At 41.3% G+C, this 21138-nt stretch overlaps 1 protein-coding gene across 3 annotated transcripts in view; it reads right to left on the bottom strand.

Moving 5' to 3' along the window:
• Pibf1 (progesterone immunomodulatory binding factor 1) overlaps nt 1-21138 on the bottom strand; it is a 170224-nt gene that overhangs the window by 18150 nt on the left and 130936 nt on the right. For all 3 annotated transcript variants that reach the window (XM_029468942.2, XM_021181399.3, XM_021181398.3), the window contains exon 16: nt 15095-15179. In XM_029468942.2, the coding sequence (XP_029324802.1) occupies nt 15095-15179 (85 nt within the window). The remainder of the gene's footprint in view (nt 1-15094; nt 15180-21138) is intronic.

Below are 21138 nucleotides of genomic sequence, written 5' to 3'. Positions count from 1 at the left end.
CTTGTCCTCTGACATCCACACAGTGATTGTGGTATCCACCTACTTCCCCACACAAAATAAATACAGAATTACAAAACAATTAAGAGGGGGCTGGAGAAATGGCTCAAAGATTAAGATTTCTAGCTGTTCTTCTAGAGGATCCAGATTCAATTCCCAGCACCCACATGGTGGCTCATAATGATCTGTAACTCCAGTCCCAGGGGGGTTGACTCCCTTTTCTGACCTCCATGGGCATGAGATATGCAAGTAGTGCCCAGACATACATGCAGGCACCCATACACATAAACATTTGAAAAGGAAGTGAAGAGTGCAGCATGCTGGCCAGCTGGGTTGTTTTGTTTTGCTTTTATTGGTCAACTTGACACAAGCTAGAATCACTATGATTCTATTATTGATATGATCCATTACTGAAGAGTTGGGAAAATGCCTGTATCTATCTGACAAGCCTGCTGGTCATTGTTTTTAAAAGTTAGTGATTGATGTGAGAGGGCCCAGTCCATTATTAGTGGAGCCAAAGTCAGGGCACAATGTTCATAGGCTCTATAAAGAAGCAGGATGAGCAATGCAGTAAGTGGCCTTCTTCCATTCTCTGTACCCAGTTCCTGCCACCAGATTCCTGCTCTCAGTTCCCTGATGATAGATAGAGTGCGACCAGAGAGTTGCAAGCTGAAGTCAACCCTTTCTTCCTCAAGTTGCTTTTGGGTATGGAGTTTTATTAGAGCACACTGAATGCTCTGTTCACTACTTAACTTCTACACTAGTGTACACCGCTGCTTATCATTTTATTAGTTAGTTACTGACTAATCTACTCACGTATTGTGGGGGAGTGTGCATGCATGGGAGCTCGGTGCCGGTCCTTGCTTTACCCCTTGAGATCGGTTTCTTTACCTGCATGTGCCAGGCTAGGTAGGAGGCCTGCACGTTTCTGGAGTTGTTTCCCGTCTCTGCCTCTACCCTGCAGCAGGAGCCCTGGGATGACAAACTTTCACAGGTTTGGGGGCTTCAACTCAGGTCCTTATGCTAAAGCAACATATGCTGTACCCACTGAGCCATCCCCCCAGCCGCAACCTTTTTTTTTTTTTTTCTTTTCAAGACAGGACTTCACATTGTAGCCATAATGGCTTTGCTACTCACTGTATGGTCCAGGCTGGTGGGAAACTTGTGGTGTAGACTCCTGCTTCAGACATTTGAATGTGACGCTATCAGGGCCAGATTTCAAAACTATTTTTTCAAAGCTTTAGTGAGCCAGATTTCATATGCTACATAATTCTTTTATTTAAAATGCTCAGAAGTTTTTAGGACATAGAAATCCCTACAGAGGCTGACCTAGGGTTTTCACCTGACAAAGGTGTGCAAGAGGTAAGCTTTCGGTATACTATGCTCAATTCTGAATCGGACATGTGACATAACCCCCTTTTCCTTCTCTCCATCACCTTTCCCTCTGTCCCCAACTCCCTGTAGACAAGGCTAGCCTGGAATTAGCTAAGTGGCCCAGCCTGGCCTAGAACTTACGTCCTCTTAGCACCGCTGACTCCTGAGTGCTGGGATGACAGGCACCAGCACCATGCCTGCTGACAGGCACTTCAGTGATAATGCGCTCTGCTTGTGAGCGGCAACTCTGAGCCACATGTGCCGCTGGGCTCTGTGATTTACAGTCCTCAGCCCAATGTGTTGTCAGTGTTCATGGGGAAAACTTATCGTCACCTGCCTTGTACTGTCAGCATAATATTAACCTAATTACTGGAGTGGCCGGTGAGATGGCTCAGTGGGGACAGGTGCTGCTTACCATGGAACTTAACAGCTTGATTTTAATCCTGGGGTCCACATGGTGGGAGGAGAGAACCCAATTCCACAACCTGCCTGCTGACTTCCACATGCATGCCTGGTAAGTATAAGTATTCTTAGAACATCCGAAGTTTGCCACCTTGAATGTTTGGTAAATTGTTTTCAATGTATTTTCATTTAGCATATTTAAAAATATGGTGAATCTACTGAAACATAACCCACTCTAAGTCTAGGAGTATCTGTATTTACAGGTACCGTTACTCTTGTATTAAAAAAAAAAAAGCCTTTTTTAAAAAAAAAAAAAGGAAAGAAATCTGATTGCTGGTGGGGCGTGGAGACACAAAACACAAACTTTAATCCCAGTACTGAGGAAGTGGAGATAAGAGGATGAGGGTTCAAGGTAATTCTTGGTTCCAGAGCTCAGTGGCACCTGCCTAGCATATGCAAAGCTCTGGGTCCCCTACCCTGCCCATGTAAATTTAATTAAAAGTTACTTATTCCAGGCGGGTTGTGGCAAACATCTTTAACCCCAGCACTTGGGAGGTGGAGGTGGAGGTGGAGGTGGAGGTGGAGGTGGAGGTGGAGGTGGAGGTGGAGGTGGAGGTGGAGGTGGAGGTGGAGGTAGAGGCAGATGATCTCTGAGTTTAAGGACAGTCTGGCATATAGAGTGAGTTTCAGAGCAGCTGGGGCTGTATAATAGAGAGACCCCAGCTCTAAAAGTTACTTTTTCCATATTCTAAGACTTCAGTTACAAAAGGAAACAATAGGCAAATAGCTTTTATATGGCAAAGTGTCAGAAAACAGTATCAGCATATGCTTCAGAATTCTCCAGCCTGACTTTTCAGTGGGTCATCTCATTTGCAGGGCAACCTCACCTTACCACTGGCTGTGCCGCACAGTGTACAGAGTGCGGGAAGAAGAAGAAGGAAGAGGAAGTTCCTGAAGACAGGGACTAGTATCCATTGAATCTTTCCAATGTGCCAGGCTTCATGTTGTCTATTATATAAGAAGTAGATACCATCTCAGTTTTTAAAATGAGAATCAGTAGGCTGGAGAAGTCTAGCCAAATTCATTTTGTTACTAAGAAGAGAAAACAGTATCCAACTGCAGGTTTTAAAGGTAGCTCACATGATTTAACCCAGACCTACACACAATTAAATACTCCCTCTACACACCCATTTATATGTATTCAGTCATCACACTGTATTCCACAAATACATACACTTATTATGAGTCAATTAAAAAAAAAGACATCTCCTTTGACCATATGGCTACTAGCTCAAGCTAGAAAAATAAAGACAAATTATCAATTTAGCTTTTCTCTACTGAGCTACAGAAACAAACCAAAATCAATTCTGCCCCCACCCCATCTGCCAATAAAAGCAAAACCAAGTCAAAGGCGTCTCCAGCCTTGGATGAGTCGCCTCCTTAGAGCTGCTTGCTTTTCTTTCTGTCCTATCTTTCCTAGACACCCAGTCCATCCAGCCATCCCTCTGAGGAGAGAGCAGGGATGTTTAACCGTCTTCACCGTGTGCTTCAGATCATCGTGTAATGTTTCTGTTGCCTCTGTTGATCAGGTTCTAGCTCCTCATCTCAGTGTTCTGAGATGACGCAATGATGTGTGGTGCTGTGCTCCGTACATGACAGAGTGACAGCAATGCGAGGTGACTGGATCACTTCCATCAGTGATGGTGGGAGAGAAGGCTAAAGTGAACAAACTGAGGTGTGAACACTTTGAAGAAGTGTGAACAGTGAGGTGTGAAGACAATCAAAGACACAGTATGGACACAGTAAAGTGTGAACACACTAAGAACACAGTTAAGTACGAACACATGGAAATATGACTATACTGAAGCATGTCCGTCCTGAAGCATGGACAACCAAAGCATAAATGTATATAAATACATGTATACTGAATTATGGACAACTGGTGTGAACTCACCAAAATATGAACACACTGCAGAATTATGGGCACACTGTAGAAGTAAGTGCGGGCCCTCTGTAGACGCTCTGATGAACTCTGCTCTGGCCACTGACTTTGCGTGGCCCGTCCTTACACATTCATTCAGTTGTCTCTACTTCTGATCTTTATTGGTTTGGCAGAATCTAAAAGTTCTTTGATGTTTTTTCCCTCTGTGATTCACCTTCAGCACCAGTTTTAGCTTTTAACCCTGATCCTCCATTGTGAACACTACAGTTTGGAATGTAGCTTACTTCAGGGTCTATACTCTTTGACCTCTATTCAAAACATTCCATTCTTGTCGTCTCAGTTTTAGCTTCTTGATATGTTAATGATATGTTCAATCACCTATTAGGTTTACATCAAAATAGCACCAATATCGTTAGTTCTGACCATAACCTACTTACTATCACTGCTAGTATTTTCTCTTTGCTATTGTATATTTCAAGAGACTTGGAGCTTTTTAGGTGTGGTATGTGTGTGTAGGTGTGTGTGAGAGAGAATGTGTGTGTATGTGTATCTTTTGTCATAAGCTACTATCATTCAAAGGGCGTCATAGAAAACAGAGGGTTAAAAATGATGGCAACAGGTCATTTACTCATTTCTTATTAACAAAGATCAGGGCTGGCAAAACCCGTCAGTGTGTAGAACTGTCTTCGATGCAAGTGTGACAACCTGAGTTTTATCTGTATCACCAGTGTGGAAGCGCTGGATGTGGGAGTGTACATGTGCATAGCCAGCACCTTTACGGCAAGAAGGGAGGTGCAGCCAGGACAACTGCTAGCACAGCAGATACAAAAGACTTAAGGTGGAAGGTAAAATAGACTCCCCCAAACTGTCCTTCGACTTCCATATGTGCACACATCATGTATGTCCACCAACCTCCACACAAACCTTAAAAAAAAAAAATCCAGACAAGTGTACCTATTCTTTTAAAATATATTCAATAAGCTCTTAAAATACATATTTTGTTCTTTAAAAACAAAACAAAAGATACTCCAAAGTTGACAAGTTTCTACAGCACTTAACAGATATGAAAGTGTAACAGAAAGCCAAAATGGTATTTATACAGAGATAAAATATTTTTCTGATGAGATATTCTATTGCTTCATATAAGACAGAGCTCTCCGTGCAGGAGACAAGAAAGGTATTAAAGAATGTAAAGACGGTGTTGAAAGAGTGTGGCCAAAGCACAACAGAGCAGTTGGGACCTACTTCTACCATGGTCTCTAAAGTGTAGACGGAACGGTCCAGAGACACTCAGGAGGCTGGGGATGCTGGTGCCCTCTGTAATCCCAGCACTGCTGAGACGGAGGCAGGACACCAAGTTTGATGCCTGTCTGGAATACACAGTGAATTCAATCTCAAGGTGAGTTAACCCTGCGCAGACTGGAAACGGAGAAGCGCTGCTCCTGTGAAGTGGGAATTAGCACCACACAGCTCTCTAGGAGGCCCACACGCAGTGAGTGAAGGCGAAGGGACTGTATGGTAAGACAGAAACAGAAACATGCTGTATCCAGCCAGGCAGGATGGCGAGCAACCTTTTGGCTTTCTAGTCGGGTGCGAGGGACTGAACTCAGCCCTCATTCTCAGAGGGAAACACGTCACTGATGAAACCAGCTTCCTAGCCCCTAAGTATCAATTACTCTTTAGAGAAGATGGCTACTGGGTGTGGGGAGGGGGCGGGGAGTGATCTTTTTCAGGTGTTTGTTTTGGTTTTTTGTTTTTTTCGAGACAGGGTTTCTCTGTATAGCCCTGGCTGTCCTGGAACTCACTTTGTAGACCAGGCTGGCCTCGAACTCAGAAATCACCTGCCTCTGCCTCCCAAGTGCTGGGTTTAAAGGTGTGCGCCACCACCGCCTGGCTTTAGTCAGTCTTAAATTATGCTTTTGTGGTGTGCTAGGGGTTGAATGAGGGCTTTATGCACACTAGACAAGTACTTTGCATTGCGGTGCAAGCTTTAACAAAGTTGCTCAAGCTGCAATCCAGCAATCCTCTTGTCTGAGTATCGAAGGTTATAGGCCCATGTCACCGTCGTAAACAAAAAGATTCTTCTTTTGAGTTTTAGATGGAATAAGCAAAAGGCATGGAGGGGTAACTTAGAGCCTGACTTTTAGCTGTCTCTGTATTCCAGGTATACTTGGTTGGAAACATTCTGTAACTGTTCTCTAATAGGGTACTCAGTACAATATCCTTGACTTGAAAACATTTAAAAGAGCTTAAAAGAAGAATTTATAACTGCTCAAGATATATTTATCCCTTGAGTATCCTCTGTCATGAATTCACAGACCTTTATATGGGAAAAAACTCTTAACTCTGTGTGAGCCTGCGGATGTATCTCTGGGGCAGTGCCTGAACACTGTTCAGAGTCCCACCCAGACATGCTAAAAGACACCCCTCCTGCCCCTCTCCCCCAAGAAAGAAGAACAAAAAACAAGACAAAAACACAACAAAACCAAACCAACCAAAGCAACCTTACAGGCAACTATTAGGTACTGTATGTGCGAGTTTAATAAGTTTTCAGTGTAGCGATTCTTTTCTTTCCCACTCACTTATACTTGTTTAATTTTAATGTTTTGCATATGTTTTACTACTGACTTAATATTTAACTTGTAACAAGCACAATCCCTGTTGATTAGAAATGAACAAGCCTGAGAGCAGTTATGGTTTTCATTTAAGGGAATATGAGCTTACCTACTTGGTGGCTTTTTCTTTCCAGTCATGCTGAATGTACAAATGTAACTGAATAGGTGTAGAAGAGGAAACAATGTAACAAGGGATTGCTAAGGAAAGGAACTTTCCACAGGGAAGTATGAACCAAAAAGGGTCACACACAGACAGAAATATGCAATTTGTGGGGGCCCTTTATGAAGTGGAGTGCCCAAGGGGCACGTGGGATGTGAAATGCCCCTGACATCTTCCGAGAAATCACAAAGAACATATGAGTTAGACTCCGGGAACATAAACATGCCTTCAAAGAATGATAATTATACCGTGACTTCACTTTTAGGAAAGCTGCCTAACTGTAGGGTTTGTTTCCTTTGCTAGGTGGCATGCACTGCGCCACAAGTGGGTTATCTAGGGCAATGGAGGTCAGCTCATCTCTCAACTCTGTGCGGCTTTGTACTCTCTAGGGGATTAGTAAGGAGTGAGTGATTATATACTAGTTGACGTGATCATGGGGTCCCAGAAACTTCACTGACAGAAACACATAAATGGGACTGCAGACATGTTAGGTCTTAGATGTTCTACAAATGCTACAAATTTCACAGACACTTGATAAGCAGAGGCTGCTGCGGCTACAGTTATCAGGTCTTGGGTTTTAGTAGTAGCCCTGTGCTAGACAAACCTTCCAGACATGACTTTCTATTTGCTACTTTCAGACAGTTCTCTGAAATTGTTCTGGAATATATCAGTTTCTGTACTTTTCCAGTTAAAACGCTCCCAGTAATCAGAAAGAAACAGTTTTGGAGGGGGAGGAAATGAGAATCATATTAAATGCTAGTTTCTAAAGCTATCTGATAGCAGTTAGTGTGATTACCACTAAAAGATTTTAAGAGTGCATAAGAAATTCTAAGATCAAGTCTTTTAAAGATTTATTTATTATATGTAAACACACTGCAGGTGTCTTCAGACACACCAGAAAAGGCCGTCAGATCTCATTACGGATGGTTATGAGCCACCATGAGGTTGCTGGGATTAGAACTCAGGACCTTCGGAAGAGCAGTCAGTGCCCTTTCTGCTGAGCCATCTCTCCAGCCCCTAAGATCAAGTCTTAAGAACAAATGCAGATGTTTGTAATTTTAGTTCTTGGGATACTTGGACAGGACGATTGTTCCAAATTTGAGGCCATCCTGGGCTATAGAATAAAAGTCTTAAAATACCCAAAATATACAAATCAACAGAACCAGAACTGTAGAGAGCTGCCTTGCCACTTTACAAATATGAGTAGTACTGTTTCTTTCTAAGGGGTTATCTTTGGGAGCAGAGGCGGTCGGTCAGGCCACTGCGAATGAGGAAAGGGAGGATGCCAGGTTAAACTAAGCCGTGGTCTTTGTGTGTATGCGTGTCCTGGAAAGGTTAAGAGGGATAGTGTTGCCTGCCACTTGTCTTTGTATTGCTTTGGCAGCTTTTCCCTGAGTCCTCTTTATTGTGGAGATGTTAATGGATTCATGAGTCCTCCAGTTTATTCCCAGTGCTCTGGTGAGCTGAGGTGGGTTGCTGTCATCAGCTGTTGCACTAAGATATCCTCTAATGCACACTATCTGGCTGTTGCTTCCACTCCAGCTGCCTTTAGAAGTGAGAACCTTTCTTTCTGTTTTGTTTTGTTTATTTTTTATTTAAGATAGGGTCTCAAATCACAGACTGAAACCACTATGCATAGGAGGCTGGACTGAACTCATAGTCGGTCATAGCCTGCCTCTGCCTCTCTTCTCTTCTTCTTTCCCCTCCTCTCTCCCCCCCCTCCACCCCCCCCCCCCCCCCCGTCTCAGACAGGATTGTCCATGTACTTTATGCTGGTCTCAAACTTAGTATGTAGTCTATGCTTGTTCTGAACTGTTCCATCCTCCTGCCTCAGACTCCTAAGAACTAGGACTATAGGTCTGTGCCACCATGGCCAGCTAATCCACTGTACCTCACAACTACTGATTGAATGGCCATTTCAGAAGTTTCCATGTTAGGACAGATGTGATGGAATATGACATCATGGTAGACAGAAGCCTCTGAGAGCCTGGCCTGACCTCTTGGCAGTATGCACTGGTGCTAACAGCATCCTCCGCTCTTAGTGGCATTACATGTGCTTTCTCAGCTTGCCTTTCCTCCTGCTGCTCTTTGTGATGTCAGTGGCTCTTCACTGTGTTGTGGGAGTGCCCTTCCATGTTAGTGTTTCTGGGGATCCTGCTGTGCACCTCTTTTGTTCTCAATCTATGTATTCTCATGAGTTAATCTGTTTCCACATAAAAAAATTATGCTGTGACTCACATCTTTATTTCTACATGAATTCTCTCTTGGGCTTAAAAACTCATCTTTTAACCCTGAAGTGGTATATCCATGTGGATATTCACCTTTTTTTCCCAAGTTTATTCTTCTTTCTACCACCACAGACCTAGGATCAAGCTGGCCATTGGCTCTCATTTCTCCCTCTGCATCAGCACCTAAATCCAATTCCTAAGTGCTGTGCTGTGCTTTACATCAGTCTACCTTTGACTCCGGCCATTTCCAGCAATCCAGTTCAGGGAAATTCTGGAAGAGCTTCTTAGGTGGGGATCTTACCACTGTCCTCATTATAACTGTAAAGGCTGTGGGAAAAGGCCTTTACACCAGAGCTTAATAAGCCTTGGACAGTATCAAAATACACATTTGGTCAATTAAAGACATTCTTCCAACTCTCAAGAGTTTATTAGGACCTATGATCTGCCATATATATATATATGTATATATGTATATATACATACATACACATATATGTATATATATATATACACACACACAAATATATATGTATACACACATACATACACACACACACACACATATATATATGTATATATGAATGAATATGTATATATGAAGGGAGAGGGAGAGAGAAAAGCAGCATTGAAGGCTTAGGGGTGTAGCTTAGCTCAACGAAACAGCACTTTCCCAGAAGTGAGGCCCTGAGCCTAACTCTTAGCATCACAACAGACAGACAGACAAACAAACACTCTAATAATAAAGAACAGCAGAAACAGAATTTTCAGGCATGATCATATTTCTCCTTCTCTTAAGACAATGTGGATGGAAGGAAGTGGTGGACAGTACGTGACTCTTGGTGACTCTCAGGGGACAAGCTGGGGAATAGCTGGTCCAAGAGGTCACAGTTCCTTCACTCAATGCTTCCCACCTCCAGTTTTTCAGTCCTGCTACTGCTAAGAAGCACAGCCCAGGGCCCATGTTTCCTTTCCCGGTTTCTTTCTAAACCCAACTGCTTAAGGTTTCTATTTTATCTGTGCCATCTTCCCCAGTGTCAATCCTAGTGCAAGTGCAGACATATAAGAGGGAAACAGATGCCGGGCGGTGGTGGCGCACGCCTTTAATCCCAGCACTCAGGAGGCAGAGGCAGGTGGATTTCTGAGTTCGTGGCCAGCCTGGTCTACAGAGTGAGTTCCAGGACAGCCAGGGCTACACAGAGAAACCCTGTCTCGAAAAAAAACAACAACCCCCTCCCCCCCCCAAAAAAAACCCCCAAAGAGTAAGACAGATTATACTTGCTGGAAAGGAGACAGAAAAGGTCATTGTAGAGCAGCAAAAGTAGAAGACGGGAAAAAGATGGTAATGCGGGTGAGATGCTCAGCTATGAGCTTTCCTGGCAAGTGAGGAAAATGAAGTTTTCATTTTCTGAAGAAAGAAAGAAGGAAGTAGATATAACTTCAGTTACAGAGGCAAAACTTTCCTGGAAGTAATGCAAACAATAATTCATATTTTCTGTTTTGTTTTTGTTTTGTCTAAATGGTACTAAGCATAAAAAAACAAGTTGACTTGCCTTTTTGTTTTTAAGGAAAACATGCATTTTCTTACTTTGAGCATCATGTGAGCTGTCTGTATGGTACATCTGCTTCAGTCTCATAAGCAGCCTCATCTGTGCCACCAGGGCCCATGGCAGAGGTGGAGTGCAGAGAGGGCTGCACTGCGGGATCTACGCGGCAGAGTTTAATAGGTTCCTAGAGTAGTTTTCTAAAATGGAGAGGTTGTATTGGACTTTATGCTTTTATGATGCTCATCATAAAAGCTGAGATCATGACAATGAATTTTGCTTTGATGGAAGGAATTTTCTGAGACACCCTGTCTTTTATTGCATTTTAGTCTCACTGAATACAGAAACAAAATGTGGGGAACACAGAATGAAGAGGTGTGGCCTGGCACATATAGATTTTACATATAGATTTTCCGTAAAGAAGTCAAGACTAAAAATTATCTAACATATAACTCTAATATACACAACTATTTATGAATGTAAATACTAAAAAATTGTTATCATAAGAGGCCAATATATAATTTTTAAAATTCGTGTAAGATGAGAGGACACACTTTTTCTTGTGGTTGCTTTTGGGTCAGAATCTCACAGCCTAGACTGGCCTTGAACCTGCTATGCAGCGGATAATGTCCTTGAACTTCTAATCTTCCTGCCTCCTCTCCCCAAGTGCCATCACACATGTTTTTTTTTTTTTAAGATTTATTTATTTATTTATTTATTTATTATATGTAAGTACACTGTAGCTGTCCTCAGATACTCTAGAAGAGGGCACCAGATTTCGTTACAGATGGTTGTGAGCCACCATGTGGTTGCTGGGATTTGAACTCGGGACCTTTGGAAGAGCGGTCAAAGCTCTTAACCACTGAGCCATCTGGCCAGCCCACACACGGTTTTTTATGAAGTTTTGGATATTAAATATTAAATATGGAGCTTCAGGCATGATAGGAAAGCACTGTATCAGCTGAGCCATACTCCAGCTCTATAGCACACCTACTTCTGAACAGGTGCTGTTCTGTGATAACACTAACTTAGAAAATGGGAACTTTGTGCAGTCAGACTCCAAATGCCTTTCCCAGTCCCAGCACCTGTCAGCGTTTGACTTGGATGGAACTCAGGGTACGTGAACATGCAGAGGCACTCAAGAACTTTAAGACAGTGGTCTGCCTTATAGGTGGAGCTGGAGCCCTAACTCCGAGGAACTTGAAAGTCTTTATTTGTTTTCTATCTGAATCATTAATTTAAACTTTTGAAATTTAGCTGATTAAAGTCATGACATAATATTAAATGACCTCCCCAGGGCCTTCACCAGTGTGAAGGAAGCCAATACCTTGGGTGCTGTTAATCAGGTTTTTGTCATTGTGACCAAATGCCTGAGAAAACTTAACTGAAGGGAAGATGGATTATCCTGGTTCACGGCTTTTTAGCTATTATTTGAACTCATGAAAAATGTGGCTTTGAGTTTGAGATATAAAATGTAGAAATAAATTGTTTCTATAATTTTCAAAGTCTGGCATAATTCTTTAGCATTAAAGAATTTTAATTCTTGAGGCAGAATTGAGACTGATCATTCTGAAAGCAAAGTCAGAGATTTATGACAGATCAAAAACCTCTGGATATGATCTTTTACACATTCAGATTTAAAAACACACACTGACTAACTCAGGCTTCCATAGTGAAGAAATAATTCCCCGGAGGCAGAATTCTGGGAAATTAGTGATGCCGGTACTGATGGAGAAGGCCTAGAATGCCCGAAGCCAGAAGAAGAGCAAGGCAGCTTCCTGGCTCTGCCATTTCTCACTAACGGACTTCTTTCTCTACATCAAATTCAGAGGCTGAGATGAAGCTCAGCTGAAAGCATGCCTAGCACACATGAAGTCCCATGTTTGGTCCCAGCAGCCCAATAACTAGTCATAGCAGCATATAAAATCTTAGCACTTAGTAGGTGGAGGCAGGAGGATCATAAGTTCAACATTTGGCTACAAAGTGAATTTGAGGCTAACCTGGGGTACATGAGCCTGTATCAAAAAGCAAGAAAAGAAAACAAACAAACAAACAAATCAGTTCGGGACTACCTTCTGGTCCCTTGCTTTGTTGGTGTTAGTTTTTAAGACTTTCACTATTGAGGCCAGTCTGCCTCAAATTCTTCATCCTTCCCCTCAGCACCTAGAGGTTGCCATGGACACTTTACTCTTGTCCCTACTATCTAAGAGATCTTATTACAAAAGCCATTTGCTTATTTTTAATTAGGCTTTAATTTATGTGTATGTGTGTGCCTGCTTGGCTGTATATGCACCAGAGACACGCAGCTGCCCACAGGGGCCGTAAGATGTCACACCTCCTACAGCTGGAGTTGTATGCAGCTGTGAATGGGAATTGTATGGCATAGGCGTCACATGTCCAAGCAGCAGGTGCCCTCCATTGAGCCAGCTCCAGCCCTGTCCTCAGCTGTAGCAAAGACAACCCCCAGCTCCTTCAACACCACTGCTGGGATGGCACCTTGAAACCGTTTCCAGCAACAGTCTCCAGTTACTCTCTCTTGACAATATTCTTTTTTTTTTTTTTTAATTACATGTAAGTACATTGTAGCTGTGTTCAGACACACCAGAAGAGGGCATCAGATCCCATTACAGATGGCTATGAGCTGCCATGTGGTTGCTGGGATTTGAACTCAGGACCTTTGGAAGAGCAGTCGGTGCTTTTAACCACTGAGCCCTCTAGCCCTCTTGATAATATTCTTTCAGTGATTTCTTCCCACAGAGTTGACAGACTTTTTCTACACCAGAAAGCAACTTTATTAACCTTGCAAATCAGTGATTTCTTTTTAAACTTTTTGTTGTAGAAAAATAAAATTGATAAAAACATTATTGAGAAGAATGATTAAGATAATTCACTGGAAAAATACTTTAGGCGAAATCATTGCATTTAGCAATATGTTGGTAAGGATACAGAGATACTGGAACTCTTATTATTGCAAAATAAAGTGCAAGAGCACACTGACCCTAGAGATGTTTGGCAGTTTCTTACCAACATATGCTCACCCCGAGTTTGTGCTCTAGCATGCATCCAAGAGAAAGAGAGGCCCATGGCTTGCACAAGTACCTGCATACAACTTTTTAGAGGGGTTTTTATCTGTAGATTTGGTAATATATTTTAAAATGAAACATATGAATAACCTAACATAAATATGCAATCATAATCTAGATATAAAATTATAACTAGTATATTAAATTGTCATATTAATGTAAGAGTAAATTAAACACTTAAATGTACCATAACATGACCCAAGTAGCCAGCCATCAAGCGGTGAATGGACCAGTGCACTGCGCTGCAGCCGGGTAATGTGGCATAAGTCTCAGTGAATGAAAACAGCCAGGTGAAAATGCTACGTTGCTAATGACATTTATACAACTTTCTATAGAAGGTGAAACTGCAGGTGAAGAAAACAGGCTGCTATTAAGGCACAGGACAGGGAAAAAAAGGAAAGCGGGCATGAGGGAGTTTTTTGGGGTGGTGAGACTATTTTACATATTGACACTGGTAGCAGTTAACAACTACATTTATTTGCCAAAAGAAACAGGGGTATCAACACCCCCAAAGTCACGTCACACTATGGATTTGTGCATGTGTGGCCTCATGCACCTCATTCCAACGTCAAACTTCCTATGTGGCTAAGGATGACCCTGAATTTCTGTCCATCTTTCTGCTGGAATTATAGGTGAGTGTCACCATGCTCAGCGTTATCTGCTGCTAGGGGTGAAACCTAGGCCCTTGTGCATACCAGACAAGCAGTTTACCAATCGTGCTATATACCTGCCCCGTTTATATTTTCTAATAAATCTCAAGAAAGCCACAAAAAAGTTGGCCAGTATAAAATGGAAAAATGGACTGAATGGATTTAAAGAGACAGGGAGGCTGGAAGGGAGAGGTAAGGAAGAAGGGAGAAAAGGAATCCAAGGTTAAGTGAGTAGTAGGAAGTAGGTTAGAATCTGCGAGAAGAGTGTGAGTATGACCAAAATACACTGTACTTTAATACTGAACAATACAGTTTATAAATTAAAAAAATAGTTTTGGGGCTGGAGGGATGGCTCAGTGGTTAAGAGCACTGACTGCTCTTCCAGAGGTCCTGAGTTCAATTCCCAGCAACAACATGGTGGCTCACTACCATCTGTAATGGGATTCCATGCCCTGTTCTGAAGACAGCAACAGTATACTCACATACATAAAATAAATAAATAAATAAATAAATAAATAAATAAATAAATAAATAAATCTTTAGAAAAAATTCAGTTTCTCAAAGAAGTAAAAACATCTGGTGAGCAACATTTAGGAAGAGGGAGGGTCAGAAGTGCATCATTACAGTTGGCTAGGGAGCTGGAGGCTGGCCTTGGAGTCATCAAACCACCCCTCTCAACAACAGCAACAGCAACGGCAACAGCAACAGCAGCAGCAACAGCAACAGCAACAGCAACAACGCAAAAATAAAAAGCCAAAAAAGAAGCACTTGAACTTTAGTACTGTGTACTACAGCTAGGCATACTGTGATATAAGACAGAGAGCAACACTGAGGAAAATTACGGTGGAAAGAAAGAAAGCAGGTAGTGATTAAATAATGTGCAAACCAGTGACTGAGATATAACAACTCATACCGGTCAACAAGAAACACCTTCTAGAAGTGAGTTAGCTCTAAAATAAAGTATATCACAAATCAAATGTTATAACAATGGAGAGATCCACTGATGAGCACTGGACAGCAGGATCCAGTTATCTTAACCCCAACATGCATTTGAACACCACACAAAAGCAGACAGACTGTGGGTTACAGGTGGGACAAGTACCTCCCGGTGGTTGAGGAGCTGCTCCAGGTCCAGTGCCATCTGGTTCTTCGTCTGCAGCAGGGCTGACTTTTCTTTATTTAAGTTGCTGTTAAAAACCCAAGTTTTAAAAAGTGGTCATGTTGTGAGAGTTTAGTTAAGAGAAAAATAAAACAAATAGACATGAATCTGATGGTTTGAACTAAAGATAAGTCGAGTTTGTAATCAATAATGACAGCAGAGCAGACACTGTTATACCTAGTTCATGAGTGGCTTAGCTACTGCTAAGAAGAGTGTTTGACAGTTGGACTACTCTGCCTGCTGCGGGCACATCACCACTCTTTTTTTTTTTTTTTAAGATTTATTTATTTATTTATTTAATGTAAGTACATTGTCACTGTCTTCAGACACTCCAGAAGAGGAAGTCAGATCTCGTTACGGATGGCTGTAAGCCACCACGTGGTTGCTGGGATTTGAACTCCGGACCTTTGGAAGAGCAGTCGGGTGCTCTTACCCACTGAACCATCTTTCCAGCCCCATCACCACTCTTTCATTGACTGCTTACTTCTGAAATGCTGAAGTAAAGAGCAAGTACACATGCATAGACAAACATTGAAACAAGATATCAGAAGTCAGCCGGGCGTGGTGGCGCACGCCTTTAATCCCAGCATTTGGGAGGCAAAGGCAGGTGGATCTCTGAGTTTGAGGCTAGCCTGGTCTACAGAGTGATTTCCAGGACAGCTAGGGCTACAGAGAAACCCTGTCTCGAAAAAAACAAAACCAAAACCAAAAAAAAAAAAAAAAGATATCAGAAGTAAAACTGAAACATTTATCTCTAGAAATTTTATAATTTGTCACATAGTAAATTGTGAAATATATAATTTAAATAAATCAGTCAACTGTAAACTCTGCAAAAATAATTTGTGTCTCCAAATTCTTAGTTTCCTCTTCAATTTCTGTGTCTTCATTATGATTTTTCTCTGATAAATCCTAATTTATGACAGTGCCCATTATAAGGTCATATTAATATTCTAAGAAATGACTGAGCACTGCTTTATATTATCTGTAATTTTACTATTTGATGTACAGAAATTAGTGGGAAGAATCAAATGAAAGTCTATATAATAACATTACTAAAAAACAATCTATGTGACCAGTTCTATAAGAATTGAGAAAAGCAATAATCAATCGAAGTGGCACAGTTCCTCAAATGTCGAGACAAAAATCTGCAAGGGTGAAATGAAGTTAAGGAGATGCATTTTGTTGTAAGACATCCATCTTAGGTTATATTTAATTAAAAGTTATCTATAAAAATAATAGAAGGCCCTTTTTGAACTTAAAGAACGATAATGAGCATTGTGGAAAAATTGGTAAATCAAAGGATTTAAAAAACAAAAACAAAAAACCCACTCCCACCTACTCTGGAATAAGTTAATTTCAGGAGAGGACTCAGTAGCCTCGGGAGCAGAGGCTGGAGGCAGTTCTGAGCGGCTTCCCACTGTGCCATTCCCTCAGCAGAGCCATGCAAAGGCAGTGCTCCACTGAAACTCATCTGCACTTCTGTAAGAGTGTAAACTGCTCAGGGCTGTCAAAGGGACATGCGAATTACCTAGTGAATGATTACATAAAGCGCGGAACACATAAAACTCAACATAAATGCTGTACACTATTACTAACTTAGATGAAAAACAGGCATCAGAGGAAAACAGTAATTAAATGCCAATAAAGGCAAGCAGCTCGGCAGAAAAACAAACTGACAAGCAGAGGTAGGCGCCAGGGAGCCTACGGAGCCAAGCATTGAAAAGAATTAAATGGTGAGCCGCCAGGCTCTAAGGCACGGTAAGCAACTGATATTTCTGAAATGCTCAGATTTGAAGCTATTTATATTTTATCTGAAGATATATACTCCTCAAAACCAATGTAAAATCCAGTAAACAGAACTAGGCCTTTTCAAGGAGTGTTACGTTCTTATACATACACACAATGCTTAAACACTTGCTTATGTGCAGTTTGTTCTCTCCTCCTCTCCTTCCCACCACATGCCCCAAACACTAATAAGCCCATTAAATAAAGTACAGTGCGATGGGAATGGGTGTTCAACCCCAAGCTGGGTGGGGTGGGGCTAACAGAGTATTTGTGCTGCATCTCAAAGATGTTACAAGCAGTTTGTTACACGCAACATGAAGGCTTCAGACCACATTTCTGTGACGGGAAGATCTGGGAATATCCTTGCTATAACATATTTAAGTTACGAAGTGCACTCCCTTTAACATGGGCATTTCTAAAATTCACATGATCCACTGTCCTGACAGCACTGATAGCACGTAGAATTTTCTTCTTCACAAGTCATAGTTTCTAACAATGGAAACTTACTTTTAACAATATAAAGCTTGCATGTGTGACTCATAAAGCTACAAACCAAATCTCCTTACGAGCACATCTATCTGGAACGGTGTATTACAGTTGTAATCCTTCATTTCACTGTTAATTATTACTTAGAAATTCATGTTTATGGCTCTGTCTCACCTGCTATATGAAAACATATTGCTGATATATTGTACCTTGACTTCCTGGATCGATATAGTGTGGCTTAGCCTTGTAAGAAGTTGACAATGTAGTCTTTCTTCTCTAACTACTTAGTTAAGAATAAACCGAGAGCTGACAGCCAGCAGGGAAAGAAAACCTATGCAAATCATTCTCAGTCCGCAGGCCTCTCAGATCCAAAGTCAGATCACACTGTATTCTCCAGACTGACCGTCTCTGGTGCTGTGCTGGAGAGCTGACATGCTACTCTCCTTTAATAGCTACTCCTTTAATGGCCCGGGAACTCAAAGGAGCTACTAGCAACATCTTACTGTGAGCTTTCTGACAAGCTTCTGATGGTTTTATTTCAGTACATAGTTACCCTAAACCTTCTGGGTACTAAACACACTGTATATAATAGGTCTGGTGGTATGGCACAGTGGTAGAATGCTTGCCTGAATAAATTGTAAATATTTGAACTTGTAAGGGTTCAGGGTAGTATGGTGTTTAATTTTCAAAGAAAATAATGAAGTTACTCATTGGTTAAGACAAGGTCTCATGAATCCCAGGCAAGCCTCAAGCTCCTACATAACCGAGGGTGACCATGAACTTATTAATGTGTGTGTGTGTGGGCCAGTGTCTGGTCCGTGCCTATGTGGAGGAGATAGAAAAGGTTTCCTCTTATTCTGCCTTATTCCCTTGGGTGGTCTCCTACTAAGCCCTGAGCTAGAGGCAGCCTGCAAGCCCCAGTGACCCTCCTGACTGCATCCCCACAGCAGTGACTGCGGGCACTGTAGTTTTTTTAGTTGTTGTTAAGATGCTCACTGGGATCTGAACTCAAGTCTCTGTGTTTGCATAGGGAACATTCTTCCCCCTGAGCCATGAGTCTAGCACTGTCCCTGGCTTCTGACGGTTGAACCACACCTTAGCATGTAGACATGCGCAGAGGCAGGCTGTCCAATACCACAATCACACTACTTAGATTTTTCACAATGGAAGGCAGGTGCTTCACCTGGGAGCCAGATATCATATCCCATCAAACACTGCTGCAGAACCTGTTAACATATATTATGGATTTATGAAACACTACTTTGGTAATCTGAGCATGGTGGTGCTCTCCTTTAATCCCAACACCAGGAAGCAGAGGCAGGCGGATATGTGAGCTCAAGAACAACCTGGTTTAGGTAGCGGGTTCTAGGACAGCCAAGGCTACACAGTGAGACCCTGGAGGCTAATCTCACCATCGACTTAGCTTTATAATTAATGTTGCTATAATTATAGATTTTTATCTAAATCCAACATTCTCATTTTTCATTTTTAAGATAATTATCAACACTCTGAGTTTTCAAGAGTTAGATAAATACCAATAATGGGAATCACGATACTTAGATATTATGCTATGTGTGTTATAAAAATTGTATCTTGGGCTGGAGAGATGGCTCAGTGGTTAAGAGCACTGACTGCTCTTCCAGAGGTCCTGAGTTCAATTCCCAGCAACCACATGGTGGCTTACAACCATCTGTAATGAGCTCTGATGCCCTCTTCTGGTGTATTTGAAGACAGCTACAGTGTATTCATATAAATAAAATAAATAAATAAATCTTTAAAATAAATAAATAAAATCTTAATCCTCAGAATGACCATATATGAATTAGGTATGTTAACACCACTTTCACAGATGAAAAAGCTGGCTGTATAGTTCAATACCATAGCCACTGTGAAAATTAAAATAAACATTAATTTACTTTAAATAGAACTAAGAAATTTGTAACATGTGGGAAGTGGCTATCATATTGGATAGTGCAGATTTGGAATTTTTTTTATTGTTACAGAAAGTTTGTTAAGATAGTAAGACAGAAGCCGGGCATGGTGGCGCACGCCTTTAATCCCAGCACTGGAGAGGCAGAGGCAGGCAGATTTCTGAGTTTGAGGCCAGCCTGGTCTACAAAGTGAGTTCCAGGACAGTCAGGGCTATACAGAGAAACCCTGTCCAAAAAAAAAAAAAAAAAAAAAATCCAAAAAAAAAAAAAAAAAAGGATAATAAGACAGAGAGCTTTACTATCTTTGCCTAATTCAAAGAGAAGCCCTGGGCTACATTGTAACTCATGTAAACTATGTAAAGAGTCAGCATGATGTATCCCCTAACCTTATAAAGAGATCTTACTCATTTTATTTTTTAATTATGCATGCATGCATGCATGAGTCTGTGCGTGGGTCTGTGCTCATGTGAGTGCAGGCACTGCAGAGACTAGAAGAGAGTGTAGGATCCCCCTTGGGCTGGGGCACCTGGGAATGAACCCTTGTGGGTCCCGCGCTCTCTGCAAGAGCAGCACACATTCTCAACTACTATGCCACCTCCCTAACCTGTCCAGTATGCCCTTAAGATTTTTTTTTTAAAAAGTTCATTTATTATAGAATATTTGAAATGAGAAAAACTATAACCATATGTATCTGTCACATCATCACCTCGAAGCCTTACTTTTAATAAATACCCTGCTGTATTTCATGTATCTTTCTTAGCAAGGCTATTTAAGAAGTTACCCATTATTCACGGCAGAGCATAGGGAGGCAGTATAACATAATGGCAGAGACCACAGAATTACCAGGTAGGGAGACAGGGAGTCAAAGTTTGGCTCTACAGACACATTATATGTTTGGCTCTACAGACACACTATGTGTTTGGTTCTGCAGACACACTATATGTTTGGCTCTACAGACACATTATATGTTTGGCTCTACAGACACACTATGTGTTTGGTTCTGCAGACACACTATATGTTTGGCTCTACAGACACACTATGTGTTTGGTTCTGCAGACACACTATATGTTTGGTTCTACAGACACACTATATGTTTGGTTCTACAGACACACTATGTGTTTGGTTCTGCAGACACACTATATGTTTGGTTCTACAGACACACTATGTGTTTGGTTCTGCAGACACACTATATGTTTGGTTCTACAGACACACTATATGTTTGGTTCTGCAGACACACTATATGTTTGGTTCTACAGACACACTATGTGTTTGGTTCTGCAGACACACTATGTGTTTCAGAGGATAAGCTACTTACTTTCTCAAGAGATGAATTTATCCATGTAATCTTTTCTAACAGATTAATCAAACATTTTAATTAAATTAAACAAATTAATTAAACAGATTAATTAAACATTAATTAAACATTTCCAGCTACTCTGATTCTTAGCAATATAGTACTTAAAAATTATTCCAAGGCAAAGTGTAGGAGGCATTTTGCTCTAGGTTTTTACATATCCGTTCTCCAAGATTATAAAGGGAGAATGAAAGTATTATAAAATCTGTAATAAATATATAACACTATGACAAAAAGTTTCATCTTTAGTTTCGTCCTCAGTTTCCCTAAAATAACTACATGCTTAGGATTCATCTGGAAAGGCAAAAAACCCAGAAGATCAAAAACAGTTCTTAACAATAAAAAGAAGAGCTGGGAGAATCACCATCCATGATCTCAAGCTTTACTACAGAGCAATAAAAACTGCATGGTATTGGTACAGAAACAGACAG

Source organism: Mus caroli, unplaced genomic scaffold (assembly GCF_978045245.1).
Source record: "Mus caroli unplaced genomic scaffold, Mus_caroli_1 scaffold_12, whole genome shotgun sequence".
NCBI lineage: Eukaryota > Metazoa > Chordata > Mammalia > Rodentia > Muridae > Mus > Mus caroli.
Note: the sequence above shows the minus strand (reverse complement) of the source record. Positions and strands in the feature narration are given on the sequence as shown.